A 12,974-nucleotide genomic window follows, 5' to 3' on the forward strand; every position below is an offset into this window, starting at 1 on the left:
CTTCACACCCAAGACTCCAAAATTCCCATCCAGGACCCCAAAATTCCCATCCAGGACCCCAAAATTCCCCTTGCCACCCCTCCAGTACCCCAAAAATCCCCTCCAGGACCCCCAAAATCCCCTTCCCAACCCTTCAGGACCCCAAAATTCCCCTTCCCACCCTTCCAGGACCCCAAAATTCCCCTTCCCCCCCCCCTAAGACCCCAAATTTCCCCTCCAGGACCCCAAAATTCCCTTCACACCCCCCCAAGACCCCAAATTTCCCCTCCAGGACCCCAAAATTCCCTTCACACCCCCCCAAGACCCCAAAATTCCCATCCAGGACCCCAAAATTCCCCTTCCAGGACCCCAAAATCCCCTTCCCACCCCTCCAGGACCCCAAAATTCCCCTCCAGAACCCCAAAAATCCCCTTTTCACCCCCTCCAGGACCCCAAAAATCTCCTTCCCACCCTTCCAGGACCCCAAAATTCCCCTTCCCACCCTTCCAGGACCCCAAAATTCCCCTCCCCACCCCCCCAAGATCCCAAAATTCCCTCCAGGACCCCAAAATTCCCCTTCCCACCCCTCCAGAACCCCAAAAAAATCCCCTTCCCACCCCTCCAGGACCCCAAAAAATCCCCTTCACACCCCTCCAGAACTCCTAAATTCCCTCCAGGACCCCAAAATTCCCCTTCTCACCCTCCCAGGACCCCAAATTTCCCCTCCAGGACCCCAAAATTCCCCTTCCCATCCATCCAGGACCCCCAAATTCCCCCTCCAGGACCCCCAAATTCCCCTCCCCACCCCCCCAGCTCCCCCCCCCCAGGGGTCTCACCCTGCTCAGAGCTGAGGCTGCAGCTGATCCAATCCCAGGGCTGAGGCTGCTGCCCCTCCCCCTCCCCCTCCCCCTCGGGGGTCTCAGGGGGCTCCAGCCCCCGGGCCACACTCTGGGGAGGGAACACATGGAGAGGGCTGGGAATGGCAGGATCCACCAAAATCCCAAAAATCCCAAAAAAATCCCAGCCTGGGAATGGCAGGATTCACCAAAATCCCAAAAATCCCAGAAAAATCCCAGCCTGGGAATGGCAGGATTCACCAAAATCCCAAAAATCCCAGAAAAATCCCAGCCTGGGAATGGCAGGATTCACCAAAATCCCAGAAAAATCCCAGCCTGGGAAGTCCAGGATTCACCAAAATCCAAAAAATTCCAGGAAAATCCCAGCCTGGGAATGGCAGGATTCACCAAAATCCCAAAAATCCCAGAAAAATTGAACCCTGGGAAGTCCAGGATTCACCAAAATCAAAAAAATTCCAGGAAAATCCCAGCCTGGGAATGACAGGATCCACCAAAATCCCAAAAATCCCAGGAAAATCCCAGCCTGGGAATGTCAGGATTCACCAAAATTCAAAAAATCACAGGAAAATCACAGCCTGGGAATGGCAGGATGAACCAAAATTCAAAATATTTCAGGAAAATTGAACCCTGGAATGTCAGGATTCACCAAAATTCAAAATATTTCAGGAAAATCCCAGCCTGGGAATGACAGGATTCACCAAAATTCAAAAAATCACAGGAAAATCACAGCCTGGGAAGTCCAGGATTCACTAAAATCCCAAAAATCCCAGGAAAATCACACCCCAGGATGGGTTTGGGATGTGCTGGGAAATCCAGGATTCACCAAAATCCTGGGAAATTCACCCTGGGAAATCTGGGTGAGCCAAAATCCCCAAAATTCCAGGAAAATCATCCCAGGGAAGGGTTTGGGACGTGCAGGGAATTCCAGGATTCCCCAAAATCCTGGGAAAAATCACCCTGGGAAATCTGAATGAGCCAAAATCCCCAAAATTCCCAGGAAAATCATCCCAGGGAAGGGTTTGGGGCATCAAACCCTTGTTCAAAATCCTGGGAAATTCACCCTGGGAAATCTGAATGAGCCAAAATCCCCCAAAATCCCAGGAAAATCATCCCAGGGAAGGGTTTGGGAGATCCTGGGATCACCAGGATTGCCCAAAATCCTGGGAAATCCCCTCCTGGGATGAATTTGGGGCATGTAGAGAATTCCAGGATTTTCCCCAAATTCCCCAAAATCCCAGGAAAAGCCCCAAAATCCCAGGAAAAGATCCCCCCACCTTTTCCATGAGAGCCTCAAGGGTGCAGATGTGCAGCCAGAGCAGAGCCTGGGCACGTTCATCCAGCAGCTGAGCCTGGATCTGGGAATTCCAGGATTGGGAATTCTGGGCCAGGGACTCCAACAGCCTCAGGGATTCCTGGATGGCATCCAGGGCAGAGCTGTGGGGACAGGCATGCCCAAAATCCCAAAATTTGAGCTCAAAATCCCAGAGATTTGAGCCCAAAATCCCAGAGATTTGAGCCCAAAATCCCAGAGATCTGAGGCCAAAATCCCAGAGATCTGAGCCCAAAATCCCAAAATTTGAGCCCAAAATCCCAAAATTTGAGCCCAAAATCCCAGAGATCTGAGTCCAAAAATCCCAGAGATCTGAGCCCAAAATCCCAGAGATCTGAGCCCAAAATCCCAGAGATCTGAGCCCAAAATCTCAGGAATGGGATGGGGGGATTTGGGATCTGGGGAAATGGGAGGGGAGGAATTAAAGGAATGGGGGAATTGGGATGGAGGGAGAGGAATGGGAGAATTGGGATGGAATGGGATGGAATTGGAGAATTGGGATGGAATGGGATGGAATGGGAGAATTGGGATGGAGGGGGTGGAATGGGAGGTTTGGGATGGAGGGGGTGGAATGGGAGGTTTGGGATGGAGGGGGTGGAATGGGAGGTTTGGGATGGAGGGGGTGGAATGGGAGGTTTGGGATGGAGGGGGTGGAATGGGAGGTTTGGGATGGAGGGGATTGGGATGTGGAGCATAGGAGCAGGGGAATGGGATGAGGGAGTGGGATGAGAGATTGGGATCAGAACTGGGATGGAATGGAGGAACAGGACTGGGATGGGGAAATGGGATCAGAACTGGGATGGGATGGAGGATTGGGATGGGGAAATGGAATGGGATCAGGACTGGGATGGGGGAATGGGATGGGATCAGGACTGGGATGGAGTTGGGATGGGGGATCAGGAATGGGATGGAATGGGATCAGAACTGGGATGGGATCAGGATGGGGATGGGATGGGATCAGAACTGGGATGGGATCAGGAATGGGATGGGATGGGGGAATCAGGACTGGGATGGAATGGGATGGGGTATCAGAACTGGGATGGGGATGGGATGAAGGACTGGGATGGGATCAGGATGGGGATGGCATGGGGGATCAGGATGGGGATGGGGTGGGATCAGGATGGGGGATCAGGACTGGGATCAGGATGGGGGATCAGGACTGGGATCAGGATGGGGGATCAGGACTGGGATCAGGATGGGGGATCAGGACTGGGATCAGGATGGGGATGGGATGGGATCAGGATGGGGATGGGATGGGATCAGGATGGGGTGGGATCAGGATGGGGTGGGAGGGCAGCACCCACCAGTCAGTGTGGGGAGCAAAGCTGTGGCTGCAGAGCAGCTGTGCCAGCTCCAGCAGCGCCACCGCCCTGGCCAGGCTGCGCCGGGGCTCTGCCACGCCGGGGGGATCCCCAATTCCGGGGGGATCCCCAATTCCGGGGGGGTCCCCAGCTCCAGGGGGGTCCCCCAGGGCCAGCAGGTCACACAGCACGTTGTAGCGCTCCGAGGCTGTGGGGCCCCGCAGGGATTTGTAGGCCTGCAGCTCTGCCAGCAGCAGGGCCACCAGCGTGTCCCCGGGCAGGGGCTGGCACTGGGGGTGGCACTGGGACTGCAGGGCGTCCCACAGGGTCCTGGGGAGAGGGGCTGGCATCAGGGAAACGGGCTCTGGGGGGTTATGGGCTGGCAGGGAGATCCAGCCACACTGCTCCTGCCTCTGTCCCAGGGGGCTCCTGATTCCCCCATCCCATGGATCCCATCCCATGGATCCCATCCCATCCCATCCCATGGATCCCATCCCATGGATCCCATCCCATCCCATGCCATGGATCCCATCCCATCCCATCCCATGGATCCTATTGCAAGAATCCCATCCCATCCCATGGATCCCATCCCATGCATCCCATGGATCCCATCCCATCCCATCCCATGGATCCCATCCCATGCCATGGATCCCATCCCATGCCATGGATCCCATCCCATGGATCCCATCCCATCCCATGGATCCCATCCCATCCCATGGATCCCATCCCATCCCACCCCATGGATCCCATCCCATGGATCCCATCCCATCCCATCCCATGGATCCCATCCCATGCATCCCATCCCATGCATCCCATCCCATGCATCCCATCCCATGCATCCCATCCCATCCCATGCATCCCATCCCATCCCATGCATCCCATCCCATCCCATGCATCCCATCCCATCCCATGCATCCCATCCCATCCCATGCATCCCATCCCATCCCATGCATCCCATCCCATCCCATGGATCCCATCCCATCCCATGGATCCCATCCCATCCCATGGATCCCATCCCACCCCATGGATCCTATTGCAAGAATCCCATCCCATCCCATGGATCCCATCCCATGCCATGGATCCTATTGCAAGAATCCCATCCCATCCCATGGATCCCATCCCATGCCATGGATCCCATCCCATGCCATGGATCCCATCTCATCTACCCCACTCCCTCATCCCAATTCCTCTCATCCTACCCCAATCCCCCATCCCATCCCTCCTATCCCAATCCTCCCCTCCAAATTCTCTGTCTCCCACCCCAGTTCCTCCAATCCCTCATTCCAATCCCTCCTCACAATCCCCCCATGCCATTCCCCCCACCCCAATCCCAGATCCCTGATCCCCAATCCCCATCCCATCCCCTGATTCAATCCCCCAAATCCCCAATCCCCATCCCCCAATCCCAAATCCCCATCCCCTCACCGCAGCCTCAGCTCCTCCTCTCCCTCTTTGGCTGCCTCCATCTTGATCCTGGCCCAGAGCGCCACGGGCTCGGCCACCAGGGAGCTGGGATGGACTGGGACGGACTGGGAACAGTGGGAATGGGGCCATGGAGACTGGGAATGTGTCCCCAGCAGAGTGGCCCCAGTCCCAGCAGTGTCCCCAGTGTCCCCCCAGTCCCCAGTCCCAGCAGTGTGTCCCCAGTCCCCAGCAGTGTGTCCCCAGCAGTGTCCCCCCAGTACCTGGTGTCCCCAGCAGTGTCCCCCCAGTCCCCCCAGTATCCCCAGTACCTGGTGTCCCCAGCAGTGTCCCCCCAGTCCCAGCAGTGTCCCCCAGTGTCCCCAGTACCTGGTGTCCCCAGCAGAGTGGCCCCAGGGCCAGCAGCCACTGCCCCACACTGTCCATGGCTCTCTGGTGCTGGCCCCGGCTGCGCCAGCTCTCCACCTGCAGCCTGAAACACCTGTGCAGCTGTGGGGAGGGGGACAGCTGTCCCAGTGTCACCAGGGACCCCAGTATGGCCAGGGACCCCAGTATGGCCAGGGACAGCTGTCCCAGTGTCACCAGGGACCCCAGTATGGCCAGGGACAGCTGTCCCAGTGTCACCAGGGACCCCAGTATGGCCAGGGACCCCAGTATGGCCAGGGACAGCTCATCTCAATGATTCCAGAGTGGCCACGGATCCCCAGTAGCCCCAGTGTCCCCAGTATCCCATCCCATCACCCCCAGTATCCCATCCCAACACCCCCAGTATCCCATCCCAACACCCCATCCCAGTATCCCCAGCAACCCCATTCCCCCCATACCCTGTCAGTGGTCACTCCAGCCCCCCCCATACCCTGTCAGTGGTCACCCCAGCCCAGCCATAGCCCCCATACCCTGTCAGTGGTCACCCCAGCCCCCCAATCCCCCCATACCCTGTCAGTGGTCACCCCAGCCCAGCCATAGCCCCCATACCCTGTCAGTGGTCACCCCAGCCCAGCCATAGCCCCCATACCCTGTCAGTGGTCACCCCAGCCCCCCCATAGCCCCCATACCCTGTCAGTGGTCACCCCAGCCCAGCCATAGCCCCCATACCCTGTCAGTGGTCACCCCAGCCCCCCCCATAGCCCCCATACCCTGTCAGTGGTCACCCCAGCCCCCCCATAGCCCCCATACCCTGTCAGTGGTCACCCCAGCCCCCCAATCCCCCCATACCCTGTCAGTGGTCACCCCAGCCCCCCCATAGCCCCCATACCCTGTCAGTGGTCACCCCAGCCCCCCCATACCCTGTCAGTGGTCACCCCAGCCCAGCCATAGCCCCCATACCCTGTCAGTGGTCACCCCAGCCCCCCCATAGCCCCCATACCCTGTCAGTGGTCACCCCAGCCCAGCCATAGCCCCCATACCCTGTCAGTGGTCACCCCAGCCCAGCCATAGCCCCCATACCCTGTCAGTGGTCACCCCAGCCCCCCCATAGCCCCCATACCCTGTCAGTGGTCACTCCAGCCCCCCATACCCTGTCAGTGGTCACCCCAGCCCCCCCATAGCCCCCATACCCTGTCAGTGGTCACCCCAGCCCCCCCATAGCCCCCCATACCCTGTCAGTGGTCACCCCAGCCCAGCCATAGCCCCCATACCCTGTCAGTGGTCACCCCAGCCCAGCCATAGCCCCCATACCCTGTCAGTGGTCACCCCAGCCCCCCCATACCCTGTCAGTGGTCACCCCAGCCCAGCCATAGCCCCCATACCCTGTCAGTGGTCACCCCAGCCCAGCCATAGCCCTGTCCATCCAGCAGCCTCTGGCACAGGGGCTCACACACGGCTCCGGCCGCCCCCGGCAGCTTCCGGCTCTGCAGCGCCTGCGCCAGGCGGGAGGTGACAGCGGCTGGGGGACAGGGACAGTGACCAAAGGGACAGGGGGACAGTGACCCAGGGGACAGTGACCCAGGGGACAGTGACCCAGGGGACAGGGACCAAAGGGACAGGGGGACAGTGACCAAAGGGACAGGGACAGAGTGACCCAGGGGACAGGGGGACAGTGACCCAGGGGACAGGGGGACAGTGACCAAAGGGACAGAGTGACCCAGAGGACAGGGGACAGTGATCAAAGGGACAGGGGGACAGGGACAAGGGACAGTGACCAAAGGGACAGGGGGACAGTGATCAAAGGGACAGGGGGACAGTGATCAAAGGGACAGGGGGACAGAGTGACCAAAGGGACAGGGACAGAGGGGACAGCAGCTGGGGGACAGGGGGACAGTGACCCAGGGACAGTGACTGAGGGGACAGAGTGACCAAAGGGGACAGTGACAGGGGGGACAGTGACCAAAGGGGCAGGGAGGGGACACTAAGTGACCCCTCCTCATCCAGGGCTGATCCCGACCCCCCAGACACAGAGTGACCCCCTGCACATGGGGACACAGAGCCCTGGGGTGGCACTGACTCCTGGGGATGGGGACAGGGGGTGGCACTGACCACAGGGGACAGGGACAGGGGGTGGCACTGACCAGTGACATCGAGGAATTTGCCCCTCTCAGCCTCGGGCAGCCCCTCCAGCCCCTCCACCATCCAGGTGACACTCTGGACACAGCTCGTGGTCACCTGTCCCAGCTCTGGCAGCTCTGAGGGCTGTGGGGACAGCAGAGCCTCAGGGGACACTCCAGAACCCCTCCAACCCCAAACTCCAGCCCCACATCCCACTGGAAAAGCTCCCAGAGTGGCTCCACCCCAAAATTCCAGCCCCACATCCCATGGGAGAGGCTCCCAGCCCCCTGAAGGATTGGGATCTATTCCCTGGGATACCTGGGAACGTTGGAATATCTCATGGATGGCGTTGGAGAAAAGCTGGAGGCTGTGGAACAGCAGCTGCTTCACCATCACCTGCTCCCTGACAGAGTCAGGAGGGACCTGGGAGTGGGAGAAATGGGATTTGGGAACGGGAAAATGGGATTTGGGAATGGGGAAAGTGGGATTTGGGGTCCAGGAAAGGAGAAAAGTGGGATTCAGGGGTTCAGGAGCTCCAACAGCTGCTGCTGGGATGGAGAAAAGTGAGATTTGGGGTCCAAGAAGGGCAGGAAATAGGAAAAGTGAGATTTGGGGTCCAAGAAGGGCAGGAAAGAGGAAAAGTGAGATTTGGGGTCCAGGAGCTGCTGCTGGGATGGAGAAAAGTGGGATTTGGGGTCCAATAAAGGAGAAAAGTGGGATTTGGGGTCCGATAAAGAAGAAAAGTGGGATTTGGGGTCCAATAAAGAAGAAAAGTGGGATTTGGGGTCCAAGAAGGGCAAGAAGGGGGAAAAGTGGGATTTGGGGTCCAATAAAGGAGAAAAGTGGGATTTGGGGTCCGATAAAGAAGAAAAGTGGGATTTGGGGTCCGATAAAGAAGAAAAGTGGGATTTGGGGTCCAATAAAGGAGAAAAGTGGGATTTGGGGTCCGATAAAGAAGAAAAGTGGGATTTGGGGTCCAAGAAGGGCAAGAAGGGGGAAAAGTGGGATTTGGGACTCCCCAGGCTGCAGGAGCTGCTGCCAGGGCTGGGAGCAGCACAGAGTGACCCTGAGGGATTGCAGGGAACGCTGACCCCACATCCTCCTCCTCCTCCTCCTCCTCCTCACCTGGGCCAGCAGCCGCCGCAGCGCCTGCCCATGGCCCAGGCAGAAGCCACAGAGCCCAGGCAGCTCCTGGAGGCCGAGGGGCAGCTCCCTGCTCCTCCTGAGCACCTCCCCAAGCTGGGCCAGCACCAGCTGGGAACATTCCAGCAGCACCTGCAGGATCCTTCCAGAACATTCCGCCCCCAGCGCCGCTGCAGCCTGGCACAGCGCCGGCCCCAGAGCACCGGCCAGGCCTTTGGCCAGCGCCCTGCTCAGCTGGACAGAGGCCTCCAGCAGCTCCAGAGGGGCTCCCAGGGAATCCCCAGCTCCTGAAACAAACCCTCTGCAATCCTGCAGGGCCTCCAGAGCCTCGCGGTGGCGCCGGCCTTTGCAGAGGTGGCGGCAGCGCTCCAGCGTCAGCTCCAGGTGGCACAGGCAGCTCTGGAGGGGGCGAGGATGAGGAGTTTCATCCCTCAGAGTGTCCAGCAGCAGCTCCCTCAGCTGCTTGGCCAGGAAGAGAGGGCAGGGAGCTCTCTGGGACTCATAGAGAGCGGCAGCAGCTGCGGCGTTGTGGGCGGTGTGGGAGGTGAAGAAGGGAGGCTGGAAGGAGCGGCGGGATTCGGCATCCCGGGATTCCAGCAGCAGCAGGAAGCGCAGGGCGCGCAGCCTGGCGGTCAGCACGGCCCTGCCCTCCTCCCTGGGCCTCTCAGGCCCGGCCACAGAGGCCGCAGCCCTCCAGAGCACGCTGAAGCCGCCGCGGGCGACGGTGGCCCACTCGTGGTTTTGGTGGCCGCGCCGCAGCCGCGCCCGCAGCAGCTCGGCCGCGCCCCAGGCCTGCGGCCCCGCCCAGCCCGCGGCGTTGCGCAGCACGTGGAACAGGATTTTCTCCAGGTACAGCTCGGGGGGAGAGGGCACCAGCTGCAGGTAGGTGTGGGTGGCCTCCTGGGCCAGGGCGAGCAGCTGGGCGGCGTGGGCTGGCAGCCCCCCGGGCCGGGCCAGCTGCTCCACGCAGCAGCGCAGGGCGCGGTCACACAGCTGCAGGCGGCGAGAGGGCGGCGCCGAGCGGCTCCGCAGGGAGACCTGGAGAGAGGGGATGGGTCAGGACAGGGACACTGAGGGGAAACGGGATGGGTCAGGACAGGGACACTGAGGGGAAACGGGATGGGTCAGGACAGGGGACACTGAGGGGAAAGAGGGGATGGGTCAGGACAGGGACACTGAGGGGAAACGGGATGGGTCAGGACAGGGACACTGAGGGGAAACGGGATGGGTCAGGACAGGGACACTGAGGGGAAAGAGGGGATGGGTCAGGACAGGGACACTGAGGGGAAACGGGATGGGTCAGGACAGGGACACTGAGGGGAAACGGGATGGGTCAGGACAGGGACATTGAGGGAAACGGGATGGGTCAGGACAGGGACACTGAGGGGAAAGAGGAGATGGGTCAGGACAGGGACATTGAGGGGAAACGGGATGGGCCAGGACAGGGACACTGAGGGGAAACGGGATGGGTCAGGACAGGGACATTGAGGGAAACGGGATGGGTCAGGACAGGGACACTGAGGGGGAAGAGGGGATGGGTCAGGACAGGGACACTGAGGGGAAACGGGATGGGTCAGGACAGGGACACTGAGGGGAATTTCCTGGGGAAAGAGGGGATGGGGTCAAAGAGCCCGAGGGGCATCTCCTGGGGAAAGAGGGGAAGGGTCAGGACAGGGGACACGGAGGGGAATTTCCTGGGAAAGAGGGGATGGGTCAGGGACACTGATGGGAATTTCCTGGGGAAAGATGGGAATGGGGTCAAGGAGCCCGAGGGGCATCTCCTGGGGAAAGAGGGGAAGGGTGTCAGGGACACTGAGGGGCAGCTCATGGGGAAAGAGGGGTTTGGGATTAGACTAGAGACCCTTGAGAGGCATTTCCTGGGGAAAAAAGGGATTTGGGGTCAGGGACACTGAGGGGCATATCCTGGGGAAAGAGGGGTTTGGGATTAGAGTAGAGACCCTCAAAGGGAATTTCCTGGGGAAAGAGGGGATTGGGGTCAGGGCAGAGACCCTCAAGGGTTATTTCCTGGGAAAAAGAGGGATTTGGGGTCAGAGTAGAGCTCCTCAAGGGGCATTTCCTGGGGAAAGAGGGAACCAGAACCAGCTCAGAGCCCCTCAAAGGAGGGATCAGAGCCCCCCAATGTCCCAGAGGGGGGATCAGAGCCCCCCAATGTCCCAGAGGGGGGATCAGAGCCCCCCAATGGCCCGGGGGGGGGATCAGAGCCCCCCAATGGCCCGGGGGGGGGATCAGAGCCCATCCCAGAGCCCCCCAAATGTCTCAGAGGGGGGATCAGAGCCCCCCAGTGGCCCGGGGGGGGGGATCAGAGCCCATCCCAGAGCCCCCCAATGTCCCAGAGGGGGGATCAGAGCCCATCCCAGAGCCCCCCAATGTCCCTCTGAGCCCCTCTGGCTCACCCGAATCTTCTCCAGGCGCTGCTCGATGTCGGCCCAGCCGTCTGTGGTTCCGTCCGTGGTTCCGTCCGTGGTTCCGTCCGTGTCCATCCCGGGGGTTTCAATCTGATGCAGGGCTGGGGGGGGCAAGGGGAGGTGTGGGACCCCCAGAACGGCCCAAATCCAGAGCCCTCCAAACCCCTCGTAGCCCCATTTCTTAGCGGGCCAGAGAGCCCCAGCCCCAATTTCTGACACCCCCAGCCCCACTGAGGGTCTCCAGCCCCATTCCTTTACCCACTAAACCCCCAGTCCTCTGAAGGGGTCAGGTCACCCCAAATCCCCTCACTCAGGGCTCACAGCCCCCCTCTGGACCCAGTTCCTGACCCCCAGCCCCATTTCCAGCCCCACCCCCACTCCCTGCCCCTCAGGAAGGCCCAGGCCCTCCCCACCCCCTCAGGCCTCCCGTGCTCCTCTCACACGCGCCTCACAGGTCCCTCTGCACGTCCCCGGCTCCTTAAGGGGGTCTCAGCCCCCCAAATGCCCCCAGGGACCCCCAAATTGCCCCAAATTTCCCCCCGGGCCGCGCCCCCCCACCTCACGCTGCGCTGCTGCTCCCCCGCCGTCCGCCCGTTCAAACCTCGGCCGCAGCCAATCAGCGCGCGGCACCGCCCCCGTAGCGTCCAATCAGCGCGCGGCACCGCCCCACGCGGGGCATCACGGGAGTTGTAGTTCGCGCTCGGCCAAGCGCGCTTTTTGTGCGCCTGCGCGGGGCGGGGCGTGGTTAGTGATGGGGCGGGGTCAGTGAGGAAGGGGTGGGGTCAGTGGGGAGGGGGCGTGGTCGGGGTGGAACCCCCGGGATTGGGGGGTCCTGTCCCTCTGTCCCCCTGTCCCCCTGTCCTGTCCCTCTGTCCATCCCCCTGTCCCCTGTCCCTCTTGTCCCTCTGTCCGTCTGTCCCTGCAGTTCCCCGAGCTGCCACCAGGAGGCGCCGGAGCCCGCGGGAGTCCCCGCGTGACGTTTTTGGGGCTCCCTAAAACCAAACAAAATTAAGGGAATAAAAATAAATTTATTTCTAATAATTATTTTTTGTGGGTGGGACTCCCCTTGGAAAATGGGATAAAAAATCTTCAAATTCCTCCTTATGAGTGGGATTCCCCCTTGGAAAAACGGGGTGAAAAACCCAAAATCCTCTTTAGGATTGGTGTTCCCTCTTGGAAAAATGGGATAAAAAATCCAAATTCCTCCTTATGAGTGGGACTCTTCTTGGAAAAACGGGTGGAAAAACCCAAAATCCACTTTTTGAGTGGGGATCCTCTTGGGAAATGGGGTGAAAAATCCAAAATCTTCTTTGTGGGTGGGACTCCCCTTGGAAAAACGGGGTGGAAAAATCCAAAATCCTCTTTTTGAATGGGATTCCCCCTTGGAAAATAGGATAAATCCCCCAAATTCCTCCTTGTGACTGGAACTCCCCTCGGAAAATGGGATAAAAAACGGAAAATTCCTCCTTACGAGTGGGATTCCCCCTTGGAAAAACGGGGTGAAAAACCCAAAATCCTCTTTAGGATTGGTGTTCCCTCTTGGAAAAATGGGATAAAAAATCCAAATTCCTCCTTATGAGTGGGACTCTTCTTGGAAAAACGGGGTGAAAAATCAAAAATCCTCTTTTTGTGTGGGGGTTTCCCTTGGGAAAATGAGGGTGAAATCTTCAAATTCCTCTTTGTGAGTGGGACTCCCCTTGGAAAAACGGGGTGGAAAAACCCAAAATCCTCTTTTTGAATGGGATTCCCTCTTGGAAAATAGGATAAAACCCCCAAATTCCTCCTTGTGACTGGAACTCCCCTCGGAAAATGGGATAAAAAACGCAAAATCCTCCTTACGAGTGGGATTCCCCCTTGGAAAAACGGGTGGAAAACCCAAAATCCTCTTTAGGATTGGTGTTCCCTCTTGGAAAAATGGGATAAAAAATCCAAATTCCTCCTTATGAGTGGGACTCTTCTTGGAAAAACGGGGTGAAAAATCAAAAATCCTCTTTTTGTGTGGGGGTTTCCCTTGGGAAAATGAGGGTGAAAT

General features: G+C 59.0%; 1 protein-coding gene across 1 annotated transcript in view; it reads right to left on the reverse strand.

The window, feature by feature from the left end:
* LOC306813674 (separin-like) overlaps positions 1 to 11,023 on the reverse strand; it is a 15,176-nt gene extending 4,153 nt beyond the window's left edge. The window contains exons 1-10 of the mRNA XM_079329240.1: positions 10,931 to 11,023; positions 8,499 to 9,554; positions 7,692 to 7,796; positions 7,397 to 7,517; positions 6,638 to 6,774; positions 5,259 to 5,378; positions 4,893 to 5,026; positions 3,471 to 3,797; positions 2,111 to 2,270; positions 816 to 927 (exon numbers count right to left, since the gene is read on the reverse strand). Coding sequence (XP_079185366.1) covers positions 816 to 927; positions 2,111 to 2,270; positions 3,471 to 3,797; positions 4,893 to 5,026; positions 5,259 to 5,378; positions 6,638 to 6,774; positions 7,397 to 7,517; positions 7,692 to 7,796; positions 8,499 to 9,554; positions 10,931 to 11,017 — 2,359 coding nt within the window. The 5' untranslated portion in view covers positions 11,018 to 11,023. The remainder of the gene's footprint in view (positions 1 to 815; positions 928 to 2,110; positions 2,271 to 3,470; positions 3,798 to 4,892; positions 5,027 to 5,258; positions 5,379 to 6,637; positions 6,775 to 7,396; positions 7,518 to 7,691; positions 7,797 to 8,498; positions 9,555 to 10,930) is intronic.
* Between the last annotated feature and the right edge of the window lie 1,951 nt (positions 11,024 to 12,974).

The sequence above is a fragment of the Erithacus rubecula genome (genome assembly GCF_903797595.1).
Source record: "Erithacus rubecula genome assembly, chromosome: 31".
In the NCBI taxonomy this organism is placed as follows: Eukaryota; Metazoa; Chordata; class Aves; order Passeriformes; family Muscicapidae; genus Erithacus; species Erithacus rubecula.